Below are 26860 nucleotides of genomic sequence, written 5' to 3' on the forward strand. Positions count from 1 at the left end.
GCGGGAGGGAGAACAAAGCTGCCGCTGCCTCCGTGTGAGCTGAGCTGAGCTGGGCTGAGGAGCAGCTGCTGATCTCGGGCCGGGGGGGGGCGACCCAGCATTAATCCCTCCGTGCCCGGCCGGGGGGGGCTTTCTCCAGCTGGGCCCCACCCCTGGTCAGCCCCGGGCTCTGCCCGCCCAGCCCCGGCCCGGAGCCCCCGGTGAGTGAGAGACCCCGGGGGGACGGGACGGGGCGGGGCGCTGGGGCCGGGTGGGAAAGTGACTGTCTGCCCCGGGGACCTGAGAGAAACCTCGGAGCCGCCTCGGCCCCAGGGGACCTGCAGCAGGATCCGCCTCGGCCCCGCTGGGATGGGGGGGGCGGAGCCTGAGGCCCGGCGTGGGGGGTCTTGGGGGGAGAAGGAGTGTCGAGCAGGGAGAGGAGAAACAGCAGTTCTGGGGGCGGGAGGGGCTGGAGGTCAGTGGGAGGCGAGTGGGGGTGGGGTTTGAACTGTCTCTGTGCAGCCAAGAAATCCCCAGGGGAAGGGGCAGGAAGGGGAGCGGGATCCCTAACTCTAACCCTGTCCCTGTTTGTGCCACTAGCCTCTCATCCCCGATACAAATTCTCTCTAGTTCTGCCCTTTTTCTCGCTCAGCATCTCACACGGGCTAGAAAGTCTGAGGGGATTCTTCCCCCCCCCCTCCCCTGCCGGCCAGATTAACTTTTTGTGGCCCCAGCGCCAAACATATTTGTGGGCCCCCACTGGGAAAACAGTGCATGTGATAGGGGGCGGTCTGCAGAGCGAGGGGCCGGTTGGGGGCAATGAGGCACAGTGCAATGATTGGCCCTACTCAGCCCAGCACAAGGACACTGTTTATAAACCCAAAACTGTTAGATGCACACTGCCCCCCCACACCCCTTTGCTGCCAACATGCCCCTTCCACACTGCCCCAGTGCCCTGCCCTTATCCCAGCACCCCCTCACCCAGAGACTTCCCCCATAGGTCCCTCTGCCCAGCACCTCCTGCCTACAGACACCTCTCGCTGACCTCCCACCACAACTGCACAGCACCCTGCACACCATACTCCCTGCCCAGCTCCCCCACCCACAGATCCCCTACTGTCCAGCACCCCCTTCACAGTCTCACCATCACAGCTGTACAGTGAATATTTCTGAGAGAATCCTGCATCAAATTCTGTGCATCATAATTTAAAATTCTGTTTTGTTTTACAATAAATAAATGTGGAAGCTCCACCATGGCAGTGGGGAGCACAAGCCACTGGCTGCATGGAGGTGGGAGAATACCCAGTAGCCTGCCCTGGAACAGGTACTTGGTGGTGAGGCTGAACCTGACCCCGACACAGAACAAGGGCCAGGCCTGCCACAAAAACACCCTGGGTCCCTGCCCCTTTTGCACCAGGCACACCAGATATGAGCAGAGAGGTTCAGCCTGGCAGCAGAATCCAAGTGCAGAGGGACTTAGTGTGAGGGTTTCCAGATAGGGGTAAGAGGGTTCTGTGAGGGGCAGTCTGGGTGCAGGTAGCTCAGTGAGGGATCTGAATGCACAGGGAGGTGCCAGGTGCAGGGGCAAGGGAGTCTGCAGGGGGGACCAAGTGAAAGTGGTTGGAGCTCAGTGGCTGGGGGAGGAATCTGGGTGCAGGGGTTCATTTGGGTGGGGGTCTAGGTGTAGATGGTTGGGGCTCGGTGGGGAGGCTGTCGTGTCTGGTGGGAACTCAGGTGGGTGGTACAGATGCAGGGAAGGTGGGGCTTGTCAGGGTGAGGGTTTGATGGGCTTGTTTAACAGGGGAGCCCCAGCTGCTGCCAAGGGGATCCACATGCTGGGCCCCCGCTTCCCCTGTCCCAGGGATCAGTAACCTTCGGCCCGCTACGGGTAAGCCCCCTGGTGGGCCAGTTTGTTTATTGCCATGTCCACAGGTCGGCTGATTGTGGCTTCCACTGGCTGCAGTTTGCTGCTCCAGGCCAATGGAGGCTGCGAGAAGCCACAGCCAGCACATCCTTTGCCCCGTGCACTTCCCTAAGGCTCCGCCCCTGCCTCTACTCTGCCTCCTCTCCCACGCACGGAGCATGCTGTGGCTCTGCTCTTCCCCCTCCCTCCTGCCAGCAAATAGCTGATGGGTGGCAGGGAGGGGAGGGCGGGAACACAGCAAGCTGTGAGAAGAGACGGGACGAAGAGCTTGGCTGCCCTACTGGAGCAGGAGCCTCAGTGCCAACAGCACCAAGCTTCTGTGCCCCTCAGGAGAGAGCGGGGAAGGGTGGGCCTGGCCAGACCCCCCCCCTAGAGTGCGGGCATGGGGTCAGTGGTGCCATGATAAATCTGCTACTGCTCCTTTCCCCTCAGATGATCACCTCTCTTGTCTCTCCTGATGTCCCCCTGTTCTCTCCATAATTCTCAAACGTCAATTTAAAACTCCTCGGATGTGGGGGATTTTCCCACCAATTTTATCTGGAGCGATTTGTCCTTGTTAAGGTGGGAAATTTTTGCCCTGAGTCATTCCCCAAAACACGGCTGCCCTGGAGTGGGGATGGGATGAGATGCCTGTTCTCTACCGGGGCGGGGCAGGGAAGGGAGGACCATGTGTCCCCCATAGGGACTGCCTGGACCCTGGTTTCCCAGTCCCAATTGCTGTCCCCTAACTACCAACACAGTTGCCCCCAACCATCAGCTGCCAGTCACTAGGTCGTCCCCCACTGCTGCCCCCTTCCCTCATCCAGGGACCTTCCAGCTCCCTGTCCCTTGCCCTTTTAAATCAGCTCCTCAAAGGGCTCCCTGCTGTGCCCATGTGAATGGTGACAGAGGGGGGACCTTTCACTTTCTGTTCATGTATTGGACAGTCATATAAAATCCAGTCAAACAGTCCCCCTTTTCAAGTAGTTAGTTAATAGCAACAGAAAATCCCTCTTAGATCTCAGTGTATTTCTCTCATGTTATCAGTTGTGTAGTTTGTGACACGTATTCTCTGCAAATCTCAAAGATTCATATAAGATCTCCTAAACATTTGCCCCACTTTTTCTCTAGTTATCTATTTCTAGCTGAATATGCCCTGAGATTTTTCCCTGTCTAATTATAAAATCCTAAGAAAATCTCAGATTTACACCTTTTCTCAGCTTCTTGAACATGAATATAAAATGTTTCAAATGTTGCCCATTTCCTCTTTATTCATTTATCTAATATTCATGTGAAACACACTCAGATTTTATCTCCTATCAACAACTGATACAAAATCCCTCTGATTTTCCACCCTTCTCTCTATAATTTGCAAAAATTCATCCAAAATCTCTCAGATTTCCACCCTTTCTCTTTCATTTCTGAACCTTGATCTCATCTCTCAGGTTTTCCCTCTTTCTTTCTCATTATAAAATATCAATTAAAAATCTTCTCAGAGTTGGGGCTGTTCCCCATGTTTCTAAATCCCAGCAAATTCTCCTTACTTCAAGGGAACCTGTTGCCCTGAGTTGTCGTCCATCCTGGAGGTTGCAGGGGATTAAATTGTCCAGTGATCATCTTTCCCCTCTCCTTTGAGAATGTTTGCTGATGAAAGAGACCAGCCACATATTTAATACCCATCAAAACCAGAGGCCTCCCCTGTTTTGGGGATCAGTGGTTCTCAGCTGGTAACGGGAGAGTTGGCTGGACCATTTTCTTTTCTCCAGCTGGCATGGGATGAGGAGGTCACTTTGAGTGCAGTGTACGTCCAAAGTATCCCAAATCCCATAACAAATACTGTTACGGGGAGTGCCTGGGTGAGGAGATTGCAGCTGGAGCTGAAGGGGCATTGTGGTAGGGGGAGGCCTCTGGGTGGCTGGACAGAGGGGGTACCCTAGTCAGGTTGGTGGATTCTGGAGGTTTCCGGGGGAGGTTGGTTCTGATGTGCCCATCCCTGAAGCTATGGGTCCTGGAGGTGGGTATTGCTGGGGGCCTGTTGGCCGCAGATCAGCGGTGTAGGTGTCTCTTGGGGAGATGGGACAGGGGTTTAGAGAGTGCCTGGTGCTGTGCCAAGGGCTCTGTCTGGTTTTCCCCAGCTGGCTCCTGGGATCGCTGCCATGCCCAGTGCACAGAGCTTGGGGGGGGATCCCCAATGTTAGGTCAGGGGATGTGAGGCAAGCAGTGTGAGGAGTGCCACTGTAAAGAATCAGTGGGACCCTGTGGGGGCAGGAGGGAGTCTCAGGCAAACAGCAGAGCAGATCCTGGTGGAGGGCAGGTGGGGGTCCTAGGCAGGCAGTGAGGGACTGACTTCCCAGTCGGGGGGGTCCCATTGGAGTGGACCCTTGCTGCTGGGGACTCTTTGTGGGGGGAACCCTTTGGGATTTCCAACCTGGCAGTGATGGTCTGGTGGGGGTTTCCTGGCCGGTGGGGCTCTTAGAGGTATCTGGGGTCTGGGCAGGGGGTGTCTGAGTTCCCCTGGATGGAGGCTCTGGGGGCTGCTACTAACCATGCTCCTTCTCTCTGGTTGTGTAAGAATCCTGGCTCCAAGCAGTGCCTGGCATTCCCCGGCCACATGCCCGGTCACTGTGAATTTTCTATCCACTTATCAAACACTGTGAGGTGAAATCACAGATTTTGCTTTCCTCCCCTCTTGAAAACTGCAGGAACTTCCAGTTCCACTGGGAAAATTCATTCCCCCAGTCTTTGTCCTAGATCTGGGGGGTGAGGGAGGTGGGAAGGGGGTCAGCACTGCCACACAGTGGTCTCTTCCACAGTGTTCTGGACTTTCGTTCTGAACCCTGGTTTCATTGAGACCATTCTTAATCCAGAGTCACTGCATAAAGAGACAAGGAGTGACTCCAGATGGACAGTGGGGCAAATGAGATCAGCAATTCTCCCTGTGAGAAGGGGCTGTCATTAGCTGCTCTCCCCAGAGAGCTAAAAGGAGGGAAGCTGCTCAAACGCTCTGTCCCTCTGTGCTCAGGATATTGGGGTTCAGCTTCCTGGGTCAGATGCTGCAGCCTCTGTTGTGATCTGGGAGACCAGGCTTATCTGCTGCTGCTGCTCCCCCAGTGTGGGCTCTGTACTGAGATGTGACCTTAATTAAAGCTTCTTCTCTGCCTGGCCCAGGTGATGACTTCCTCCAGCTGGTACTAGCCCCACAGGGCAGCCCTGGGCCCTGTAAATACTAAATTCTGAGCCACAGACTCCAGATAACTGAAAGACCTCAGGGAAAGTGCTGGGGACTGGAAGAAAGTGACTCTGCACAAACAGCCCCTCCTCATTTCTCCTCCCATTAGCAATTGCCAGGAGAAAATCCAGCCATGGGAGAGCAAAGCACCCAGGAATGGGACTTTCCCAGCCAGAGGGGCAGGGAGAGAGGACAGAGGAAGGAGAGACTGAAAGGGGCAGTGGGAGAAATGAATGGGGGGAGAGATTTCCAGCTCTCTAGTCCACCCAGACACATGTATTGCTGCATCCCTGGACAGAACCACTTTCCAGTGAACAAAACAAGGGTCATACAGAGGAAAAGCCGGTTTCTGACTCCATATTCCCCCTACTGAGATGTGGCTGCCCTGGAGTCAGTGTCTGAGGGAATCCTCCACAGTGATTCCTTTGGTTCTGCTCTTTTCTAGCCTTGTGTTCAGAGACTTTGTTACGGGATATGGCAGGGAGAAGGGAGGTTAAAAATGTCTCTGTGGGCTTAGCCTGGCAGTAGGGACCAAGTCTACACTGTAATAAAGAGATCAAGCATTTTCCAGGATGGCAGACTCTAGGATGTCTGTCGTGATGTGAAATTAACTAAGACCTGTTCTGAAACCCCCACAACTGCCCTTCTCACCCAGACAGGCTGCAGAATGACGTCCATGTTTCGCTCCAGATCATCGCATCCTACCATGGGAAAGGGAAAAGAAATGGCTGCAGAGGAGTCAGTCCAGGTAGGGATTATCAGGAGGTTGCTGGTGGGTTCCTGCTGGAGGAGAGGGACAGCAAATACACCGGAGATGGGAAAGGTTCTACAGTCTGGTTTGGAGGTTGAACCGGGGCAGGAAATGCACAGCATGGGGAAAGAAGCAGGACAGCTTGTGACAAACCTGCTGGGAGTTGTTTAGTAAGCGGCCCAGATTCTAGGAACAGACCCATGAGATTAGGTGATGGAAATACCCTAGTTTGTGAAACAGAAAATAACCCACCTATATGGGGGCTAGGAAAACTGACCAAACTCCCAGTGCTGGAGCCTGACCTGACGAACCAGTGGCTGCTGTGAGATATGAAAGGGGCATCCACCAGTGAGGTTTAGGGGATCTGCCCCTCTTTTCAAATCCAGCTCCTGACATGGAGGAGGATATTGGGCTTCCTACCAGGGAGCTCTCCTTGGTCCCTGCTAGGGGCTCCATCTCCTGTATCAGACTGTGGCTAGTAGGTGTGTGATGGATCTGCTGGGAGAGACAAGGGGCTCTTGCTTCATCCCCTTAACCTGGTGTTTCCAGGATGCTCTGAGTGGGGTGGGGGTGGAACTGTATTGACTGTGATCCACCCAGAGCTTGCATTTAATTGGCTCCTCTTCCACACAAACAGTGGGGCTCTGAGTGGGGCAGCAGGTACTGAGTGTTGGATTCTTGCTCTTTCAGGGGCCAGTGACCTTTGAGGAGGTGGCTGTGTATTTCACCAGGGAAGAGTGGGCTCTGCTGGACTCTGCTCAGAGAGCCCTGTACAGAGACGTCATGCAGGAGAACTACGAGAATGTGACCTTGCTGGGTAAGGGTTTCTGTCCCCTCATCTCTTCTTTTCCCCTTCCAAGAACTAAGGTTCACGCCAGCCCCCCAGTGCCACCTCTGCTCTGCCCTGGTTCTGCATCACCCCAATATGCCAGTGACACACACACTTCCACAGAACCTCTGTACTTATTGGGTTCCGGGAAGTGGGCAGGCACAAGCCCGCCCATCGCTAAAGGATTCCACCCCACCCCCCACCCCCAGCCTAAGGGGGAGGATCTACAGGACCTCAAAACCCAACTGATTTTGGGGGACAAATAATAAAAACAGGGACAGGAGTGCAGTCAGAGGGTCAAAAGAAGGGTGCCTGATAGGAACACCAAACAGAGAACCCTGGACAGCGCCCATTGCTCCTCGAAGGCATCAGGGGAGCCAGTGGACACCGCCCAGAGGAACTCTGCCCGGATATGTGAATGGACAGAGGATCGGAAACAAGCCCCACAGTCACAGGAGTCTCCATTGGCCAGCCTCCTCTCCCTGGTTTTGTAGATGGCCATTTTAGCCAGGGCTAGGAGAAGGTTGAGTAGGAGGTCCCGTCACTTTGTGGGGCCTTGGATAGGGAGTGCATAGAGAAGGAGGTGAGGGGAAAAGTGCAGCCAAAAATGCAACAGTATATTCATGAGGAGCCGGTATAGGGGCTGCAGCCTGGCACACTAAGTAAACGTGCGCCAGCATCTCCCTCATGCCGCTGAAGGGCAGGTGTCTGGGACGAGTGAACCACGCCAAATACATGCCCGTGCTCACGGTCTCATGAAGGAGCCGCCAACTGATATCCCCGGCAGTCCTTGGGACCAGGGTGGAGTATAGGCTAGCCCACTGGGGCTCCTCACCCTCCAGAGGTGGCAGGAGGTCCCGCCACTTTGTGTCTGGGCAGGACACAAGGATGAGGAAGTGAAGGATGTGGAGCATGAGCATGTATAGATGTTTCCTTGGCGCGGTTTGGAAGCGGACCGGCTGCAGGTCGTGCAGCTGGCTTATGGAGAAGAGGCATGGAGGCCGGTCAGGTCCACAGGGCAGAGGCCCGATGAAAAGATCCAGAGGGCCTGGGGTGGAGGATGGGCAAGGCATGCCCTCATGCAGGACCCAGTTGAGGTAGGCCCGAGCAGCAGGTGGCAAAACATTCCTCACCTCCTGTAGTACGCATTGGGGAGTACAAGGCCTGGAGAGCCCCATACGCCAAGCAAGCATCAAGAGATCCAGCCAGTCTCACCAGTCGTAATCCAGGAGGTCTCCGACTCTGGTAACTTCTGCCAGGACCAACCTCTGGCGCACTGCGGGGGACTCTGTCACCTGCACACAGAGCTGGGGATTGTGTAGCAGGGGCTCCGTGAGGAGATCTTCCCCCTCGGTGGCCACCACGGACCTGGTCACTGAGAACAGTTTCCAGGTCCGGAGGAGAGCCTGGTAGAAGACCGGCAGCCCAGAGACGTCTTGCGGAAGACCTCTCGGATTGAGATAAAGGAGCTGCCGGTAGTATCGGAGCCCTCGGAAATGGCTCAGGAAGGCATGTGCCAGTACTCTCCATGCCGGACTACCTGCACCATAAAGAAGCCTCTGCAGGGCCTGGAGGCGGAAGACATGGACCTGAGTGCATAGGCACTTCAGGCCCTGCCCTCCCTCCTCCAGGGGCAGGTGGAGGACCCCTGCAGAGACCCAGTGCATTGCTGGCCAAAAGAACTTCAGAACCACCTTCCGGAGGCCGGCCAGGAAGCCCGGGGCCGGGACCAGGGTGTTGAGCCAGTACCAGAGCATGGACAGGACTAGTTGATTGAGCACCAGTGCCCTCCCTCGAAGGGAAAGGCACCGGAGTAGTCCTGTCCATTTCCGGAGCCGCTCCGTCACCCTGCCCTGTAAACCGTGCCAGTTCTCTGTTGGAGACGGATGCATGGCAGAGCAGCGGGCTCACGCCCCGGGTGTAGTCACGGCAGTCACACATCTTTCCCACATACCAGCACCACCGCACCGAGGGAAAGGCACTCCGCTGCCCTTGCTAGGCCAGCCAGAACTCCCGGAAGGATGCCACGAAGCCCACATCCTCCAGCAAGCTGTTGTTAAAATGCCAATAGGCCGGCCCCGGCCTCTCCGCACAGAGATTGGCCCTCAGAGTGACAAGATGGTGATCCGAAAAAGGGGCTGGCTGGACATTGGAGGACTGCGCCCATGAAAGATGGAAGCGTGACCAATAGATGCGGTGCAACCGGGAGTGACACGACCGATGGACTTCCACCCAGACATTGGTAAACGTGGAGACATCATCCAGGTGGTGGTCACACCAGACATCCACTAGGGAGTGATGGTTGAGAATCTCCCGGAGGACGTCTGCAGTGGCCGGGCTCTGCTCGGTCCCCAAGCTGTCCCGCTCCTCAAGGGTGGTGGTAAAGTCCCCCCCACAGGACCAGGCATTCATGAGGATCCAAGGAGCCGAGGAAGGCAGACGCCTGCTGATAAAAATGCAGCCGCTCCGGGCCCGATGTGGGGCATAGACATTCACGAGGTTGACAACGAGCCCCTCCATGTGGACCCGGAGGTGCAGCAGAGCCTCGGGGACCCCCAGCACCTCGGGCCGTAGGTCGGGGGAGAACAGGGTAGCCACTCCAGTCGTACGAGCTGTGAGATGGCTAAAGTAGACCCTGTCCTCCCACTCCAGCCGCCAGCTGTCTTCGGCAGCCGGATCCGTATGGGTCTGCTGCAGGAAAACCACAGAGTACCCCCCCTCCCGAAGGAAGGAGAGCACCTGGCTCCTGCGGAGACCCACCCTACAGCCCCGGGTGTTCAATGTTGCAAATGTGATGAGTGCCATGAGAGGGCTGGGGGGGGATCCTCATCGGCAGGGATGCTCACGGCCCCCATTGGGCCTCGCAGCATACCGTGACCCACCCCGAAGGTGAGCAGGAAGTCACAGAAGCTGTGGACCCTCTGGTAAGCCGTGGCACCCTGCTTCCCGGTCCTTTTGCCCTCCCCCATGAGGGCCCTGGTGGCCCGGAGGGATCTGATGAAAATCCCCCCCATTGCTGGAAAGCAAGTGGTACCTTATTGCGGGAGCCGCGGACGTCTTCTAAAAACACCTGCAGCTCTTCTCGCAGCGTATGGGGGGGTGGGGTCACTGGCCTCCTGATAATCCACCAGTGGGGCTGCTGGCACAACTCCGTGGCCCACCGAGATGGGGCGGACCCCCCACGTGGCGCCCGATGGGCTGGCGCCACATGGTCCACCTCAGACCCCGGCTCAGTAGGGGGTGGCGGAGGGAAGAGTGCAGCCTCTAGTGGGTCAGGACAGGGAAACACAAAGTCCTCTCCCTGGGGGTCATCCTCTGGGAAAGGGAAGGAGACGGCCCCAGGGGCTGCAATAACATCGGGGGGGGGAGATAGGGCTGGGGTCAGGAGTAAGAGCAGGGCTGGGGTCAGGAGCAGGGTCAGGGAGAGGGACAGAGGCCGGATCCTGGGCCGCAGGAGCTGGACTGCCAGGAGGTGGCTCCTCATGGCCAGGCTCGGGGCTCTGAGGGGTGAGGAGGGGGTCCCCAGTGACGCCAGGCCCAGGCTCAATGGCAGGTATGACAGCTGCGGCATCAGGAGATGTAGAACCTTCAGTGGGGCCCCCACCCGGGAGGGAACTTGGTTGCCCTGCACCAACAAGGGATACCCCTGGTAACTCAGATCCCGGTCACGAGGCACCAGCCGTCGCCTCAACAGGTCGAAGAGTCCAGAGGACCCTCAGAGTGGGAGCGGAAACAGCAGTTGGGATGATGGAACACGGGGAAGGGGAAGCTGGAGTGAGGTCGGCCAGGTTGAGACCTGCTGGCAGAGGGTCACCCTCCCCCTGGGTGACTGGGGTCAGACCCAGGGCCTCAATCTCCTCGAAGATGGAAGGGAGCTCACCTCCCACCACCTTTGGGTCCTCCCCACTAGTGCTCGAGGTGATGCTCACCTCAGGTATTGCAGGCGGTGCAGGTGGCAAGGGAACAGGAAGGGCCTCATCGGGGGCCTCCACAGGAAGGGACTGCGGAGGAGGGATGGTGGTACCCTCCAGTGCTGCCATGTCTTCCCCAGCTGGCACTGGCAGATGGACCAAACTTGTGGGCAAGGTGGAAGGCTCTGTGTCTGTGGCCACCTTTCTGGTCTTTCGGGAGGCTTCCGCATCAGGTGGTAGGAGCGGAGCTCGAGACTTCTGCTTGCCCTGCTTACCCTGTACTCGCGTCCAGCCCTCCATGGTGTCGCCTATGGGCTGGTTGACAGTGGTTGGGTCAGGGATGACAGTTCAGGGACTTGGGGAAGCAATGGTGGGACAGCATGAGGGAGGGAAGATTCCCCCTGGGGAGAGCCCTCTCCAGTGCCCGGCAGTACCCCTGCTGCACCCTCCTCCACAGGCCCTGCCAGAGTGCAGGCAGTGGAGGCGGGGCTCTCCCACTCATCTGGGCACGCCGGGGGAGGTACCCCTGCAGCCTGAGCGGGAGCAGTGATGGACCGAGAAGGAGGAGGGGTGGCTCTGGGTACTGGGCAGCCAGGGGCGCTGGCGATGACGGGGCTGGCACCCTGCCGGGGCTCAGGGGTCCCAGGAACTCCTCCGTGCTGGGCCAAGGGGCAGTCCCTCTGAACGTGCCCCATCACCTGGCAGAGGTAGCACCAGGCCTCCCCTGTAGAGTAGTGCACCCAGTAATGGACTGCCTGATAGGGGACTAGGAAAGACCCCTCAAGCACTTCTCCTCCATGCGCTGCCGGCGACAGTTGAAGCTGCACCTGCCGGCGGAACAAGAGGACGTGACAGAGGGCAAGGTCTTCGCAGCCCAACAGGAGAGGGCTCACAACAGAAAGGGACCTCCCCAGGGTAGAGAGGGCTGGTAACGGGGCGGCATTGGGAAGGAAGGGTGGGATGGAGGTCAGGACCACATGGACACCCAGGTCTTCCAGCGGCTTCAGGGGGATAAACACACCTCCCATCACCAGGCCCTTCTCCACTGCCTCCTGGGCGGCGGCCTCCAAAGCAAGGAAGAAGACAACCTTGCCATACATCTTGGAGGCCGCCATGATGGCCATGGGCCCCATCACCCTCGCCAACACCTGCACGTAGGTCTCCACGTGGGGCGAGGTGGGCACCAGGAGGCAACGGATGCTGTGCTTCCTGGTCAAGGTGGTGAAGGGGGCCCAGCCACTGTAGATGGTAGCGGAGGCAGCGGTCAGGGAAGATGACGCAGCGGCAGACGGGGGGCCAGGGGAGGGGCACCCACAGAGCTGGTGGAGGGAACAGTGGGGAGGGGCGCCGCGGCCGGTGGCGGGGACACGAGAGTGGTGGCAGTCTCTGCCAGGGAGGGCTTAGTCTTCCTAGCAAGACCCTTTCCTTTCTTCTTGCCCTGGCCCTTTCTGCTGGCTGGGGGGCTCCCCCAGAATTGGAGGGGGCGAGGGACGTGGCAGCAGCAGAGGGCACTCCGTTGCCCGCCACTGCTGGCACTTCAGTGGGAGTGGTGGCAGGTGATCCGGCAGTGGCGTTTGAGGTGGAGACTAGAGGGGTAGTTGAAGGAGCAGGCGGGGCAGGGAGGGGCAGGGTTTGCCCCAGGGATCCCACCCACTGCATCTCCCGCCATGGTAAGTAGGGAGGGAGGGGAAACACCAGAGAAAGAGAGGGGAAGCAGGTCAACCACTCCTCCCTGCTAGGCTGCAGGCAGGGGAGGAGGGTGCCAAAATGGGGAGAGGGGGCAGATGAGGAGACTATCAAGAGCGGGAGATCAGTCACCGACCCGGGATTGAAATCCGGCTCCTCTAGCCACACTAGGGGAGGAGAGGGGAGGGGAACAACAGCAGTGGGGGTGCAGTGAAATAGGGGGAAACTTAAATAGAGGAGAGGCACAAGTGCACCAAAGGGGGCACGGGCACATGAGGGGAAGGGCCAATCAGGGCGAGGAGGCCGCAGGGGGAGGGGAGCAACCAGGCTGGGAGTGGGGCAGAGGAACCACGGGGCTAGCTTCAGGGCTGGGGCGGGACAAACAGCTGCAAAGGGAGACTGGCAGGGCAGGCAAACAAACTGAACCGGGGGGGGGGCAAAAGGCTGCAAGGGGCAAATGGGGCAGGCAATAAGGGGAAAAGCTAGGGGGCCTGTCGCAGAGGGGAAGGGGTCAGTCCAGGGGAGGGGGTGTGTGTGTGCACAAGTGCTCATGGGTGCAAAGTCGATGTTTGGCTGGCTGCTGCTGCTGCAGGCCCAAATGGTGGCAATAAGGTATGGCAGGCCAGGCAAGCAGCTGAGTCCCAGAGACAAAAACTGAGGCTGATGGTAAGTGGCCTGTGGGGGTGGTGGAGGGGGCAGCAGTGGTGCTGAGGGGAACACAGATGGACCAAAGGGCAGGCTCCACACCACACCCTCTGTATCCCTACAAACACGATCTAAACTCCTACCACTGGAGCACAGTTTGAAAATCACTCAGTCCTTAATGGCCCCCTCCACGGTGATCTCCAGAGTCCTGTGCACTCCCCCAGGAGCCGGTGATCCTCTTAGTCCTCTTCCTCCTGCAGGCTCCAGCAGCTCCCTAGGACAAACACAGCTCCAGCAGCAGCAGCAGCCCCAGCAACCCTGGTGGCCAGGAAGGAAGGACCCCTCAGGTGCTATCAGTGGTGGTGGGGTCCTGGCTTCTCCCTCCAGAGGTGGTGGGGCAGGGGGAGCTGGCCAGCAAGGCCCCCTCACCCCTTGCTCAGTAGCAGTAGCTGTCCAGGGAAGGAGCACTCCAGCCAACAGCAGCTCAGAAAGGGAGAAGACGCTCCAGCCATCTATTGGGTATCTGGGAAGTGGGCAGGCAAAGCCCGCCCACTGCTAAAGGATCCTCCCCCAGCCTAAGGGGAGGAACCACAGGGCCACAGAACCCACTGAGTGCGGGGGACAACTAATAAAAGAACAGGGACAGGAGTGAGGTCAAAGGGTCAGAAGGAGGGAACCTAACGGGGACACCGAGCAGAGAACCCCGGACAGCGCCCACTGCTCCTCGAAGGCGTCAAGGGAGCCAGTGGACGCCGCCCAGAGGAACTCCGCCCGGATGCGTGATCGGACCATGGAGCGGAAGCAAGCCCCACAGTCACCGGAGTCTCCGTCGGCCAACCTCCCCTCCCTGGTCGCGTGGATGGCCTTTTTCGCCAGGGCGAGGAGGAGGTTGACCAGGAGGTCCCGGGACTTCGTGGGGCCACGGATAGGGAGTGCATACAGAAGGAGGTGAGGGGAAAAGTGTAACCAAAAACGCAAGAGGATGGCTGTGAGGAGCCGGTGTAGGGGCTGCAACCTGGCGCACTCTAAGTACACGTGCGCCAGGGTCTCCCTCACGCCGCAGAAGGGGCAGGTGTCCGGGACAGGGGTAAACCGCGCCAAGTACACGCCCGTGCTCATGGCCCCATGGAGGAGCCGCCAACTGATATCCCCAGTGGGCCGTGGGACCAGGGTGGAGTAGAGGCTGGCCCACCGGGGCTCCTCACCCTCCAGAGGTGGCAGGAGGTCCCGCCACTTCGTATCAGGGCGGGACACGAGGGTGAGGAGGTGAAGGGTGTGGAGCACGAGCGTGTAGAGCTGTTTCCTCGGCGCGGTTTGGAAACGGACCGGCTGCAGGTCGTGCAGCCGGCTTGCGGAGAAGGGACGGGGGGGGCGGTCGGGCCTACGGGGCAGGGGCCCGATGACGCTCCAGCCAGCAGGGCAGCTAGAGAAGAGGGAGAACTCTAGCCAGCAGGGAGACTGAGCGCGCCCTGAACCGTGGTGGTCCCCTGCTCCTGCTTTTCAGGGCTTAAACCAGCCCAGGAAAGGGCTATGGTTGGGGCAAGAAGGGCTTAAAAGCTGCAGCTCTAAAAGCTGGGTTTACTGGGGAAGTGACTGCAACTGGGCCACACCCTAATCAGGGCACAGCTGGCCTGTATAAAAAGGCAGTGAGCCAGGAGCAAACAGTATCCCTCTACCTGTAGATGGAGAAGGGTCTGGCTGCTTAGTAGCTAGAGACAAGGGTACCTAGAGTGGAGCAGGGCTGGGGAAAGGCAAAGGAACTGGGGAGCTCCAGGTAGGAAAGCCCCAGACTGCGGCCTTGATAAAGGCCAGGACAGGTACTGGGGCTACAGAGGGGTAGCCAAGGGTAGGCAAAGGCATCAGGTCCAAACCGCTCTTCGCCAGTGATGAATGGCGTGTACACTGCAGTCTGCCCCAGGGAGCGGGGGTTAGATGATGACTGGCAGTAGCCATATTCTGAGGCAAAGTGGGGGTAGTGGGTTGGGGGTTCCCCATGGAGGGAAGACCCAGATTCGTAGGGTACTGCCAATGGGCAACACCCCAGTTCAAAGGGCACTGGGGTCTAGGAAGGGACACGGGGGTCCTAGAGGACAGGCAGATCACTGTTCTGCAAAGGGTGCTCTTGTTTGGAAGTGAGCTAGTTCCCAAGGACAACCAGCAGGAGGTGCCGCAGGGGTGAGTCTACTCATCTACACCCTCCTCTGCTGGAGAACACTTTGGGAACAGAGCACAGGAGCAGTGTTGCACAGTGTCAAATATCTCCTGTTTGCTCAAGTAAACTTCTTTGAGATGGGCTGACCACGTCTGCACACAGTGTTCAAGATGTGGGCGTACCATGGATTTATATACAGGAAATATGATATTTTCTGTCGTATTATCTATCACTTTCTTAATGATTCCCAACATTCTGTTCACTTTTTTACTGCCGCTGCACATTGAGTGGATGTTTGCAGAGGGCTATCCACAGTGACTCCCAAGATCTGTCTCGAGTGGAAACAGATAATTTAGACCCCATCATTTTGTATGTATAGTTGGGATTATGTTTTCCAATGGGCTGCAATATGTGCTATCTGACATCTAGTGCTGCTGAGATCCTGAATTCAGCAATATCCCTGCCCTTCCTGTTCCCTTTCTCCACTGAACCCCACCAGCCCATGCTTCCTGTTTCCAGCTTCCCCAGGACTCTCTCATTGTCTCTGTCTCTCTCTGTCAGCAAGAAGCAGTGCCAGGGAGACTTGCCCTCTGTCTGGAGTCTTTGATTTCTGGGACATGGATTTACTTTCTCTGTGTTTTAGGAGACTCTTTGAAATTGAGTGTCTATGATGTTAACCACAGTGCAATCCGGACTGTTGAACAGCTGTGTCCCCTCAGTTCCCCAAGCTGGGGTGCCTTTTACACTGCTTTACTGTGAGAGCAGCCACTCCTGGGCAGGTAACACACAGTCTCCAGCATGTTGCTTGCTCCTAGCTGCACAGTATTGAGTGCTGCTAGTCAGCAAATCACGAGTTACAGTGCAGCACAGGCGAACCTCAGAAAATTCTCTGGTCCCAGACTTCCTCTAGAAATGTGCATCTTTCCCAGTCCAGCACACTACTGAACAATGCAAGCTTACATGAAGGCTGTCATTTCATCAGTGGAAAATGACATGCACCAGCCTTGTTATCCCAAATGGAGTTTCCAACACACTAGAATCAAAACACACTGGTTGGATAAAACAATAAAACAAGATTGTTAACTACCAAGTTAAGTGACTATGAGTAATGTGGCATAAAAGTCAGAATTGTTTACAAAAGAAATGCAAGATAAAATGCAAACGAACTTGCAAGTCAAGGGTGGGCAAACTACAGCCTGCAGGCCCCATCCGGCCTGTGGGCCCATCCTGGCTGGCCCCTGAGTTCCCAGCCGGGGAGGCTCCTCCCTTCCCACCCCCCCTGTAGCCTCATCATGCTGCGCCACCAGCGCTCTGGCCCACCGCTCCTGGGCAGTGCTGCAGTGGTGGGGCTGCAAGTGCCTACCGCTCTGAGTGGCATGGTAAGGGGGCCAGTCTTTGCACTCCTAAGGACTTTGTGTCTAGCTCTGGTGGGCCGTGCGGCTGTGGTAAGGACGCCAGGGCCGTGGGATTGGATAAGGAGCAGGGAGTCCTGGGGGGACAGTCAGGGGACAGGGAACAGGGGCGTTGGATAGGCATGGGAATCCTGGGTTCTGTCAGGGGTCGGGGTTGTGGATATGGGTTGGGGCAGTTGGGACAGGGAGCAGGAGGGTTGGGTGGGGTCCTGGGGGGCAGTTAGGGTGGGGGGATCTTGGGAGGGGTTGGTCAGGGAACAAGGAGTGGGGGGCTTAGATAGGGGTTGGGGTCCCAGGGAGGTCGTGGGAGGGTGGTTGGGGCAGGGGGGTCTCTGGAGGGGGTGATCAGGGGACAAGGAGTGGTGGGGTTGGATGAGTCGGCAGTTCTGAGGGGGGCAGTCAGGGATCAGGAAGTGGGTGGGGGTCAGATAGGGGGTGGGGTCAGGCTCTTTAGGGAGGCACAGCTTTCCCTACCTGGCCCTCCAAATGATTTTACAAACCCCAATGTGGCCTTCTGGCCAAAAAGTTTGCCCACGCCTGATCTAAATTAACAAGCTGAAATGGATTGAAAGCAAATGTTTCTCTCACCATGTGCTGAGACAGGCTGGCTTTCCTTTCAGCCAGGACTCCCCCTAACGTGCCCCTGCTGCCCAAGTTCAGTTCTTCAGGATTTGCCATGGGCAGAGGGAAAGGAGAGAGAGAAAGAGAGTCTCAAGGGTTTTCCTCACCTCTTTTTATAATTCAGTTCTTTGTACTAGAAACTTCAGTTCTCAACTGAGTCATGGTGACAGGCTGTGTGTTGGAGATATGAGCTTCAAGTGTAATGGAATGTAAATATCGTCTTCACACCTTCCCCCCACCACAGAATGGCTATTTGACCAGCTGTTTGCCTTGCTGTCTTCGAGGAACTGGTCTGTGGGTGTTCCCCAAAATTGTAACTTTTTCAGTAATATACAGTAAAATCTCATAACTTTACATACAGTGTTGCTACACATTTTAACAGTAGGATAATATTCAGTAGATTGTGTTTTCAAAATGCCGATGCCAAAATAGTTCCATAATTTTCTAGAAGAATAAACATAGGGGTACAGACTAACAGTGTCTGTCTGTGTGTGTTTCCAGCAGATATGTGGGTATTTCAATATGTCATAAGCAGAGTGTTCGGCATCTTCAAGGACCTGGGGAGCTGGTCCTGGGAATTCACTGGTTTACCAAGTGTGACAATGTATGGAATTGTGAGATGTTTTATAGATATATTTTTTATTATTAATACCAATTTGGTAACACTGAAGTGACTCATGCTAGATATGCCATGTTAAGGTGTCAGTGAAAATGTTATGCTTTTCCAAGTATGATAATTCTGTTTCTATGTTTGCATCACCTTTGTATTGTGAGTTATAGATGTGTAGAATATGTCTGTATTTCCAGACTTGTGCAGTGTTTCTGGGTGAGACATAGTGGCGTCAGCACTGCCTAGGCCCATCAGCTGTACAAAGAGACCATGGAAAGGATCAAGGGCAGGGGTGGGCAAACTTTTTAGCCTGAGGGCCACATTGGGGTCCCCAAACAGCCTGACCCCACCCCCTGTCTGCCCCCCTCAGAATCCCTGAACCATCCAACCCCCCTGCTCCTTGTCCCCTAACTGCCTCCTCCAGAGACCCCCCCACCCTAACTGCCCTCACAGGACCCCACCCCCTACCCAACCCCCCTGCTCTCTGTCCTCTGATTGCTGTGACCTATATCCACCCCCTTGCCCAGTGACAGACCCCTGGGACTCCCACACCTATGCAAACCCCATTCCTCCACAACCTCTGCCCTGTCCATCCGCCTCGTTACCTGTCTGCCCCCCGGGATTCCCTTCCCCTTATCCAACCCCTCTGCCCCCTTACCATACCACTCAGAGCAGCGTCTGACAACATGGACCGCATGGAGCCGGACACACTGCCCTGCCCCCCAGAGTGCTGCCCGCTTGGTGGTGTAGCTGTGGGGGAGGGGCGGTGCTAGCCTCCCCCGCGGGAGCTCAGGGACCAGGCAGGATGGTCCTGCAGGCCGTATGTGGCCCGTAGTTTTCCCACCCCTTATCAAGGGAGTAAACCTATTGATTCAGCAAGCCGTGCAGGGGTATACCTGTGTACTGAGAACTCCAAGGCTTTTCCATACCATGTGCTGTGAAGCTTGTGTTTGGGACACAGGAAGTAGAAGCCACATGGCAAAAGGAATATAAAAGGCAGCTACATCATCTCCATTTTGTCTTCAATCCCTCTTCCCACCTCTGGAGCAACTTCTGTACAAACTGAAGCCTTGAACAAAGGACTGAATGACCTATCCAAACTGTGGATGTGTTCCAGATGGACTTTCAAGCCAGCAACTCACCAATACTGCTAAGAACCTGATGTATAGATTTCTGAATGCATCTGACTGCTTTCCCATTTAACAACTTTTTTCATGTCGTGTCTTGTCTTTCCATCCTAAAGGATTGTCTGGCAGTGTGGTATTTTGGGTAAGATCCAAACCTATAGTGATCTTTTAATGTGGCTGACCCTATGGGGTCAGAAAAACATTTTGTATGTAAGCAGAGTTTTTAAATAACCTCTCACTGTACTGGACTTAGGTGCTGATTGGGAGTCAGAGAAGTGGAATGCAATAAAGAGGGTTGTGTGATTTCTTTTTTCAGCTTCTCGATAACCAGTGTGAGGGATCAGAAGCACAGTTTGTGACTGGTCGGTGAGTTTAACTTCAGTGTTCACCACCAGTTTTGGGAGCATCTGCTCTCCCTTTTTCAGCCTGCCCTGACCTTGGCATTTTCAGTGAGGATTGCCCCAGGCACAGCAGGTCACACTAAGCACTGAAGTTAAATTAATATAATGTTTTTTATGACAGTCTTATGAAATCAATCAACTGAACTTCTTTATTTTCTTTCATCTGAGCAGCATTTCCAGTTTCCCAACCTGATGTGATCTCCCAGTTGGAACAGTGGGAAGAGACATGGGTCCCAGACCTCCAGCATTCAGAGGAAAGAGAGATCCTGAGAGTTCTCTACACAGGTGAGGAAACATTAAACCAACTCAGAATCTGTAAGTGCCTGAAGGAAACATCTGGGACACCCTACAAAGCCCTTGGAAGGTCTCTCAGTTCATTATTGTCCCTAGCAGGGGTCATATCCTCAGGGTAAATATAACTCATGGCTTCCTGTAGACTCTATCAGACAGCAGGCAATAGCTTCCTCACTTTCCCATGTGAATTTGGATGGGATGTGAATTCTGAATTGATCCCCTCCTCTCTCCTATTTGGGGGAAGAGTTTGAGGGTGTTCAATTTCTGATTTTTATTTGACCTCTCTCCAGCACTTCTTTTGGTTTTGGTCTTTCCCCTTTCCATCCCTGTTTGAGGTTTCTGTCTCTATCACAGCAGGTGATGCAATGGTGTGTGAGAAAGAGGAGCAGAATTCTCAGCAGGAGAATGTTGAGCAAGTGGATAAACACAGAGCATTATTGCAAAGATTGGAAAGGAATGTGTTCAGGAGTCATGAGCAGAGAAAATCCTGTGAGATTCTGAGAAGACCAGAAAGCGAGCAGGGAAAGCAGCCAGGAGAGAAAGTAGGTAAATGTATTTCCTGTCAGGAAACTCAGAAGAACCTCAAGGAAACCACAACACAACAGGAAATCCTGAGCGGAAGGAGAAAAAGTACATGCACTGAGTGTGGAAAAAACGTATGTGATTACTCCAGCCTTATAACGCATCAGAAAATCCACACAGAGGAGAGGCCCTATGAATGCTGTGAGTGTGGGAACACCTTCAATCACAGATCGCACCTTATTAGGCATCATAAAATCCATACAAGGGAGAGGCCCTATGAATGCAGTGAGCATGAGAAAAGCTTCACTAGCAGTTCAGGCCTTTCTAAACATCAGAGAATCCACACAGGGAAGAGGCCCTATGAATGCAGTGAATGTGGGAAAATTTTCACTTACAAATCAGGCCTTCTTCTCCATCAGAGAATCCACACAGGAGAGAGGCCGTATGAATGTAGTGAGTGTGGGAAAACCTTCAATCGCAGTTCACACCTCATTAGGCATGAGAGAATCCACACAGGGGAGAGGCCCTATGAATGCAGTGAATGTGGAAAATGCTCCACTAACATCTCAGACCTTTCTAAACATCAGAGAATCCACACAGGGGAGAGGCCCTATGAATGCAGTGAGTGTGGGAAAAGCTTCACTAGCAGCTCAGGCCTTTCTAAACATCAGAGAATCCACACAGGGGAGAGGCCCTATGAATGCAGTGAGTGTGGGAAAAGCTTCACTACCAGCTCAGGCCTTTCTAAACATCAGCGAATACACAAAGGGGAGAGGCCCTATGAATGCAGTGAGTGTGGGAAAAGTTTCACTAGCAGCTCAGGCCTTTATCAGCATCAGAGAATCCACACAGGGGAGAGGCCCTATGAATGCAGTGAGTGTGGGGAAAAATTCAATCGCAGCTCAGTCCTTATTAGGCATCAGAGAATCCACACAGGGGAGAGGCCTTATGAATGCTGTGAGTGTGGGAAAACCTTCAGTCGCAGTTCACACCTTATTAGGCATCATAGAATCCACACAGGGGAGAGGCCCTATGAATGCAGTGAGCATGGGAAAATCTTCACTAGCAGTTCAGGCCTTTCTAAACATCAGAGACTTCACCCACAGAAGAGGCCCTATGAATGCAGTGAGTGTGGGAAAACCTTCAATCGCAGCTCAAACTTTCTTACCCATCAGAGAATCCACACAGGGGAGAGGCCCTATGAATGCTGTGAGTGTAGAAAATGCTTCACTAGTGGCTCAGGCCTTTATCAGCATCAGAGAATCCACACAGGGGAGAGGCCCTATGAATGCTGTGAGTGTGGGAAAAGCTTCACTACCAGCTCAGGCCTTTCTAAACATCAGAGAATCCACACAGGAGAGAGGCCGTATGAATGCTGTGAGTGTAGAAAATGCTTCACTAACAGCTCAGCCCTTTCTGAACATCAGAGAATCCACACAGGGGAGAGGCCCTATGAATGCAGTGAGTGTGGGGAAAAATTCAATCGCAGCTCAGTGCTTATTAGGCATCAGAGAATCCACACAGGGGAGAGGCCCTATGAATGTTGTGAGTGTGGGAAAACCTTCAGTCGCAGTTCACACCTTATTAGGCATCATAGAATCCACACAGGGGAGAGGCCCTATGAATGCAGTGAGCATGGGAAAATCTTCACTAGCAGTTCAGGCCTTTCTAAACATCAGAGACTCCACCCACAGAAGAGGCCCTATGAATGCAGTGAGTGTGGGAAAACCTGTTGGCACTTAGCCCATGTGAGCAATCAGAGAATCTGCAAGAGAGATGAACACCATAAAAAACTCTAGGACTATCAATTTTTTTTCTTTAATACTTTTCCTGATTCCCACATAGTAACTTTTGAAGCTGTTTGAACTGTTTGCTGCACCGATGAGTGGTCCATTTTCGCCTTTTGCAGTTTGCCCTGTTTTGAGGTGGGCCCCTTTGTCCTTTCTATCAATTCCATTATGCCATGAGTAATTCGAGTGTGCCCTTCCTATCAGGAACCAGGGAGCATCACATTTATACCATTCCTCCTATTTCAAAATTATTGTTAGTCACCAGTGATACAGATTGTATCATTGCCAGTTCTCACATTGCTCTGGGTTGTGCTGAAGAGGAGATATAATGGGAATTTTTCAAATTATATTTAAATGAAGAGGAGCAGGGGCAGGGAAAAAAAGTGTAATTTCAGCCTCTGTGACACTGGAAGGAGATGGGAAGACTCAGAGATTCTCTCCTTCCCCATCACTGATCACTGCAGAACTGTTACCTTTTGTCTGAGCAATGCAGAGGTTATCTTCATCACATTCCATCCATCCACTTCTTAGAGTGTCATGTGAAGAAGAGTTCTCAGCTGTCTGTGCTTGGAGATGATGCTTTCACTTTTTTAATCCTATACCACAGTCACTCTGTCTGAAAAGGAAAGTGTCAAAGATCAGGAAGGGGAATTCAAATGGATCCAAAACACAGTATGATTATTTGGCATTAAAATCCCAGGTTCCATCTATTGGTAAAGCCACTTGGGGCAAATTGGCTGTCCCCCCGCCACCATTATGGTGATGCTAGGATACTAAACGTTGTAAATAACATAACTAATTATTGAGACAGTGCTGAATGAAGTATGTTTGAATGAATCAGAGAAGAATGTGATGGGAGAATCTCTTGTCCTGATTCTGAATAATCAGATGTAACCTGCTCTGGAATTTCACTTCACACTTTCATTGTCATGTTTTCTATTGCTCTGTGATGTGGGTTTCTATCTTTCCTGAAGTCTGTTTGGTCACCCAATTGGATATTAGTTCAGTTTGATAGAATGTAGCTCAGATTTATTGGAGAATTTAAGACAAATGACAATTTGCTAAAGTCATCATTTCTCACTTCAGCTTTTCTTTTTCCTCATCCCTGCATAATGACATGGAGAAAGTTCAAGTGCAGTTCTGTCAGCATTCTGCAATTTACTGGACAGGCTAACAAAGAAACAGCAGTGATTTAAAATCTCCACTCGGAAATGGTGAACGACAGCAGAACCCCAACTAACTGAAGGAAGTGCATATGATCACAGTGTAGTTCAATTGTTTAAGTCAATATTGTCTCTGATGATCTGGGGAGAGAATTACATGGTAAGTGATTTTGAGCTAGGCAAAATACCCATGTATTTGGTTCCAAAGCCTTTGTAACCTAGGCCCTACAGAAGATCTCTCCTAGCCAATCCTATGGTATTGGAGATGCAGATGTTGAGGAAATAGAAGTGGGGTTTTTGTTGAATTTATCCTTTACAGGTGCTAAAAATGTATATCAAATCAGTTTTGGAAATCTAATAGCTGCAGAAAAATTGCTATTTTTCAATAGAAACTCCTGCTCTGGTAACTAATGGAGATTGTGATCCAGCCCTGTATCCAGTCCCTTGCCTGGAACCAAATTAAAGAAAAGCTGGGCTGGGCATGTTTTGGGAAGCCATTCCTCACTCACACTGCTGAGATTTTGAGTGGTTTTGTAAAGGATTCCACTTCAGAGAAGTGTAAATTTACCCTAACCAAGGCCAAGGATTTGGAAAGAACTGGGGTGGAAAGAGTCCACACCCAGTTCTTGGTTTCCACCCCAGTAAAGGAAGCTATGGTGATCAATGATCCAAGGAAAATTGTTTGTACAACTCCATTTCCTAGTTCAATGTCGCTGATTACAGTTCCAAAGGATGCCAGGGTTAGACTGAGAACAATCATCCTTCACCATTTGGATCCAAAAAGAGAGTGCTTCATAGGACAGTCCTTCCCCGTGGATCCCAAACTGACTGCCTGATTGTGTAACAAGGACTTACAGGCTGTAGAAATGATGGGAACCAATGAAGCAACAAATGTGTCAGGCTCCAATTTCAGACTTCTGGATGCATGCAGGTTGAGTCCTGATTCTAATGTTTTGTATCTGATGGTGTGGTTACACAATAAAGCTGATGTTGGCACAGCTGCATAATGTAGCTGCGCTGCTGTAGCACTGCTATTACAGATGCTCTAAGCCAATGGGAGCGATTTCTCCTGTCAGACTTTATTAGTCCAGCCCCTATAAGCGGCGGTGGCTGTGTTGGCAGGGGAAGCTCTCCTGCTGACATAGCACTATCTACACAGGGGGCTAGGGCTGTGTAACTACATTTCTCAGCAGTTTGGATTTTTCACAGCCCTGAGATATATAGCTATATTGATAAATGTCCTTAGTATAGACCAGATCTTAGTTTTCTCTTGTTTTATGCAATTACATCACTTCTCTCCCTCCTCCTACTTTGAATGACTAAAAAGTGTGACGAGGTATTTTCCCTCATGATGCAAACATTCCCACACAGGAGACCCCTTCCACCAACACACATGGCAGAAGATCCTGAGATATATGAACTCTCAGAAATCTTGGGACCTACGTTGGGACAAATCACAACTTGAGCCAAGATTCAGTTGTTGGTAATAGGGATTAAAGGAAAACTAACATATATGACAAGAATTTGTGATTTTTGAATATATTATTGTTACCAATGAAAATGAAATTATAGGTGAAGTCATTGGTTAAAGAGTAAGAGACTGTGATAATCTGAATTATTTTGGAAAACTGAAAGTTGTCTTGTTTTTTGTTTTGTTAGTCACACAGGAAATGATGGCTAATCTTGAAAAGTTAATTTGATTTAATTTACCACCTGTAGTGTAAAAAGTTCTGGTCAAAAACCTCACTCCAAAGGTTGGGGTGGAGGAATGTGTGTGAGAAAGAGTGTATAAGAGAATATTGTCCCAGTATAGATTTTAAATTTTGTGTTTTCAAATACAACTTATTTTGCTTAGTTTCAAAGTCAATTTCTATTAAAAGGAAAACTACTCGAGGAGATAAGTTGTGTAAGTTTTCACCCACTTAGACTGTAAGGGTCACTGTCTTCCCCACTTCTCTAATTTCCAAAGGAAAGGTCTGACATCTGTCATAGGATGTGTCCAGCAGGTAGGAAAGCTGCACTTATCAACCATCAGTATGAAGAAAAAGGCTGAAATCCATTTCCTTTCAGGTCAATAAGCCAGCTAAAGGCTGGTCTATGTTGAAAAGCTGTGTTGGGAGAGCCACATCTCTCAAGGGGTGTGAAAAGCCTCTCCACTGAGAGAAGTAGTTAATGTGACCTGAGCCCCCGTGTAAACAGTGTTATGTTGTCAGAAGAATATTTCCAGTGTTTGAAGTGTAGACATAGCCTTAGTCAGATTAATCCCCTCTGGGAAGTGAGTCATGACATCAATTCCAATTTTGACCCATCTCCCTGTATGTGAGAAAGTTACTAGTATGGAGGGCTGAGCCAGCTGTCCAATCCACTGGTTCCTCAACTGTAGCTACAGCTCTTACAGTTGGTCTACACTGCGCGTTTATACTGAGGGTACGTCTACGCTACAGGGTAATTTCGAATTAACTTAAACCGGTTTTATAAAACAGATATTATAAAGTTGATTGCACGCATCCACACTAGGCACTTAATTCGGCGGTGTGCGCCCATGGTCCGAGGCTTGCATCGATTTCCAGAGCGTTGCACTGTGGGTAGCTTTTCCGTAGCTATCCCATAGTTCCCACAGTCTCCCCTGCCCCTTGGAATTCTGGGTTGAGATCACAGTGCCTGATGGGGCAAAAATCATTGTAGCAGGTGATTCTGGGTACAGCCTCACCCCCCCTTCCTGAAAGCAGCAGACAACCATTTCGCGCCTTTTTTCCTGGGTGAACTGAAAGCAAACGCTATAGCACAGCAAGCATGGACCCTGCTCAGATCAATAGCGCAATCGTGGACGTTGTAAACACCTCACGCATTCTCGTGCAGTCTGGTGAACCATGAACTGCAAAGGCAGGCGAGGAGGAGGCAGCTACGGCAGCGCGGCGACGAGAGTTATGAGGACATGGACACTGAATTCTCCCTAACCGCGGGCCCCCATGCTTTGGAGCTCCTGCTGGTAATGGGGGAGGTTCTACCCATTGAGCCCCGATTTTGAGCCCAGGAAACAAGCACAGACTGGTGGGACCGCATAGTTGTGCAGGTGTGGAACGATTCCCAGTGGCTGCAAAACTTTCACATGCATAAGAGCACTTTCTTTGAACTTTGTGACTTGCTTTCCTCTGCCCTGAAATGCCATAATACCAAGATAAGAGCAGCCCTCACAGTGGAGAAGCGAGTGGCAATAGCCCTCCGGAAGCTTGCAATGCCAGACAGCTACCAGTCAGTCGGGAATCAATTTGGAGTGGGCAAATCTACTGTGGGGGCTGCTGTGTTGCAAGTAGCCAAAGCAATCATTAAGCTGCTGCTACGAAAGGTTGTGACTCTGGGAAACGTGCAGGTCATAGTGGATGGCTTTGCTGCAATAGGATTTCCTAACTGTGGGGGGGCGATAGATGGAACCCATATCCCTATCTTGGCACCGGAGCACCAGGGCACCCAGTACATAAACCGCAAGGGGTACTTTTCAGTGGTGCTGCAAACACTGGTGGATCACAAGGGACGTTTCACCAACATCCACTTGGGATGGCCAGGAAGGGTTCATGACGCTCGCGTCTTCAGAAGCACTGTTCTGTTTAAACAGCTGCAGCAAGGGACTTACTTCCCGGACCAGAAAATAACAGTTGGGGATGTTGAAATGCCTGTCGTTATCCTGGGTGACCCAGCCTACCCCTTGATGCCATGGCTCATGAAGCCATACACAGGCAGCCTGGACAGTGGTCAGGAGCTGTTCAACTACAGGCTGACCAAGTGCAGTATGGTGGTAGAATGTGCATTTGGCCATTTAAAAGCCCGTTGGCGAACG

At 53.0% G+C, this 26860-nt stretch overlaps 1 protein-coding gene across 1 annotated transcript; it reads left to right on the top strand.

Moving 5' to 3' along the window:
* On the top strand, positions 1–24915 carry LOC115636622 (zinc finger protein 501-like). Its single transcript, XM_030536968.1, has 6 exons — positions 1–34; positions 5767–5859; positions 6553–6679; positions 19428–19541; positions 19905–20427; positions 21352–24915. Exons 2-6 carry the CDS (start codon positions 5779–5781, stop codon positions 21869–21871), a joined length of 1365 nt encoding a protein of 454 aa, XP_030392828.1. The 5' UTR covers positions 1–34; positions 5767–5778; the 3' UTR covers positions 21872–24915.
* Positions 24916–26860: the final 1945 nt, after the last annotated feature.

This window comes from Gopherus evgoodei, chromosome 1, assembly GCF_007399415.2.
Source record: "Gopherus evgoodei ecotype Sinaloan lineage chromosome 1, rGopEvg1_v1.p, whole genome shotgun sequence".
NCBI classification, from domain to species: Eukaryota; Metazoa; Chordata; order Testudines; family Testudinidae; genus Gopherus; species Gopherus evgoodei.

Excerpts from the sequence above, each read along its gene's own strand:
- LOC115636622 (XM_030536968.1), top strand. The coding sequence starts at position 5,779 with ATGACGTCCATGTTTCGCTCCAGATCATCGCATCCTACCATGGGAAAG. Across the intron at positions 6,680-19,427 it reads CGAGAATGTGACCTTGCTGG|CATTTCCAGTTTCCCAACCT; the intron begins GTAAGGGTTTCT and ends TCATCTGAGCAG. Across the intron at positions 19,542-19,904 it reads CCTGAGAGTTCTCTACACAG|CAGGTGATGCAATGGTGTGT; the intron begins GTGAGGAAACAT and ends TCTCTATCACAG.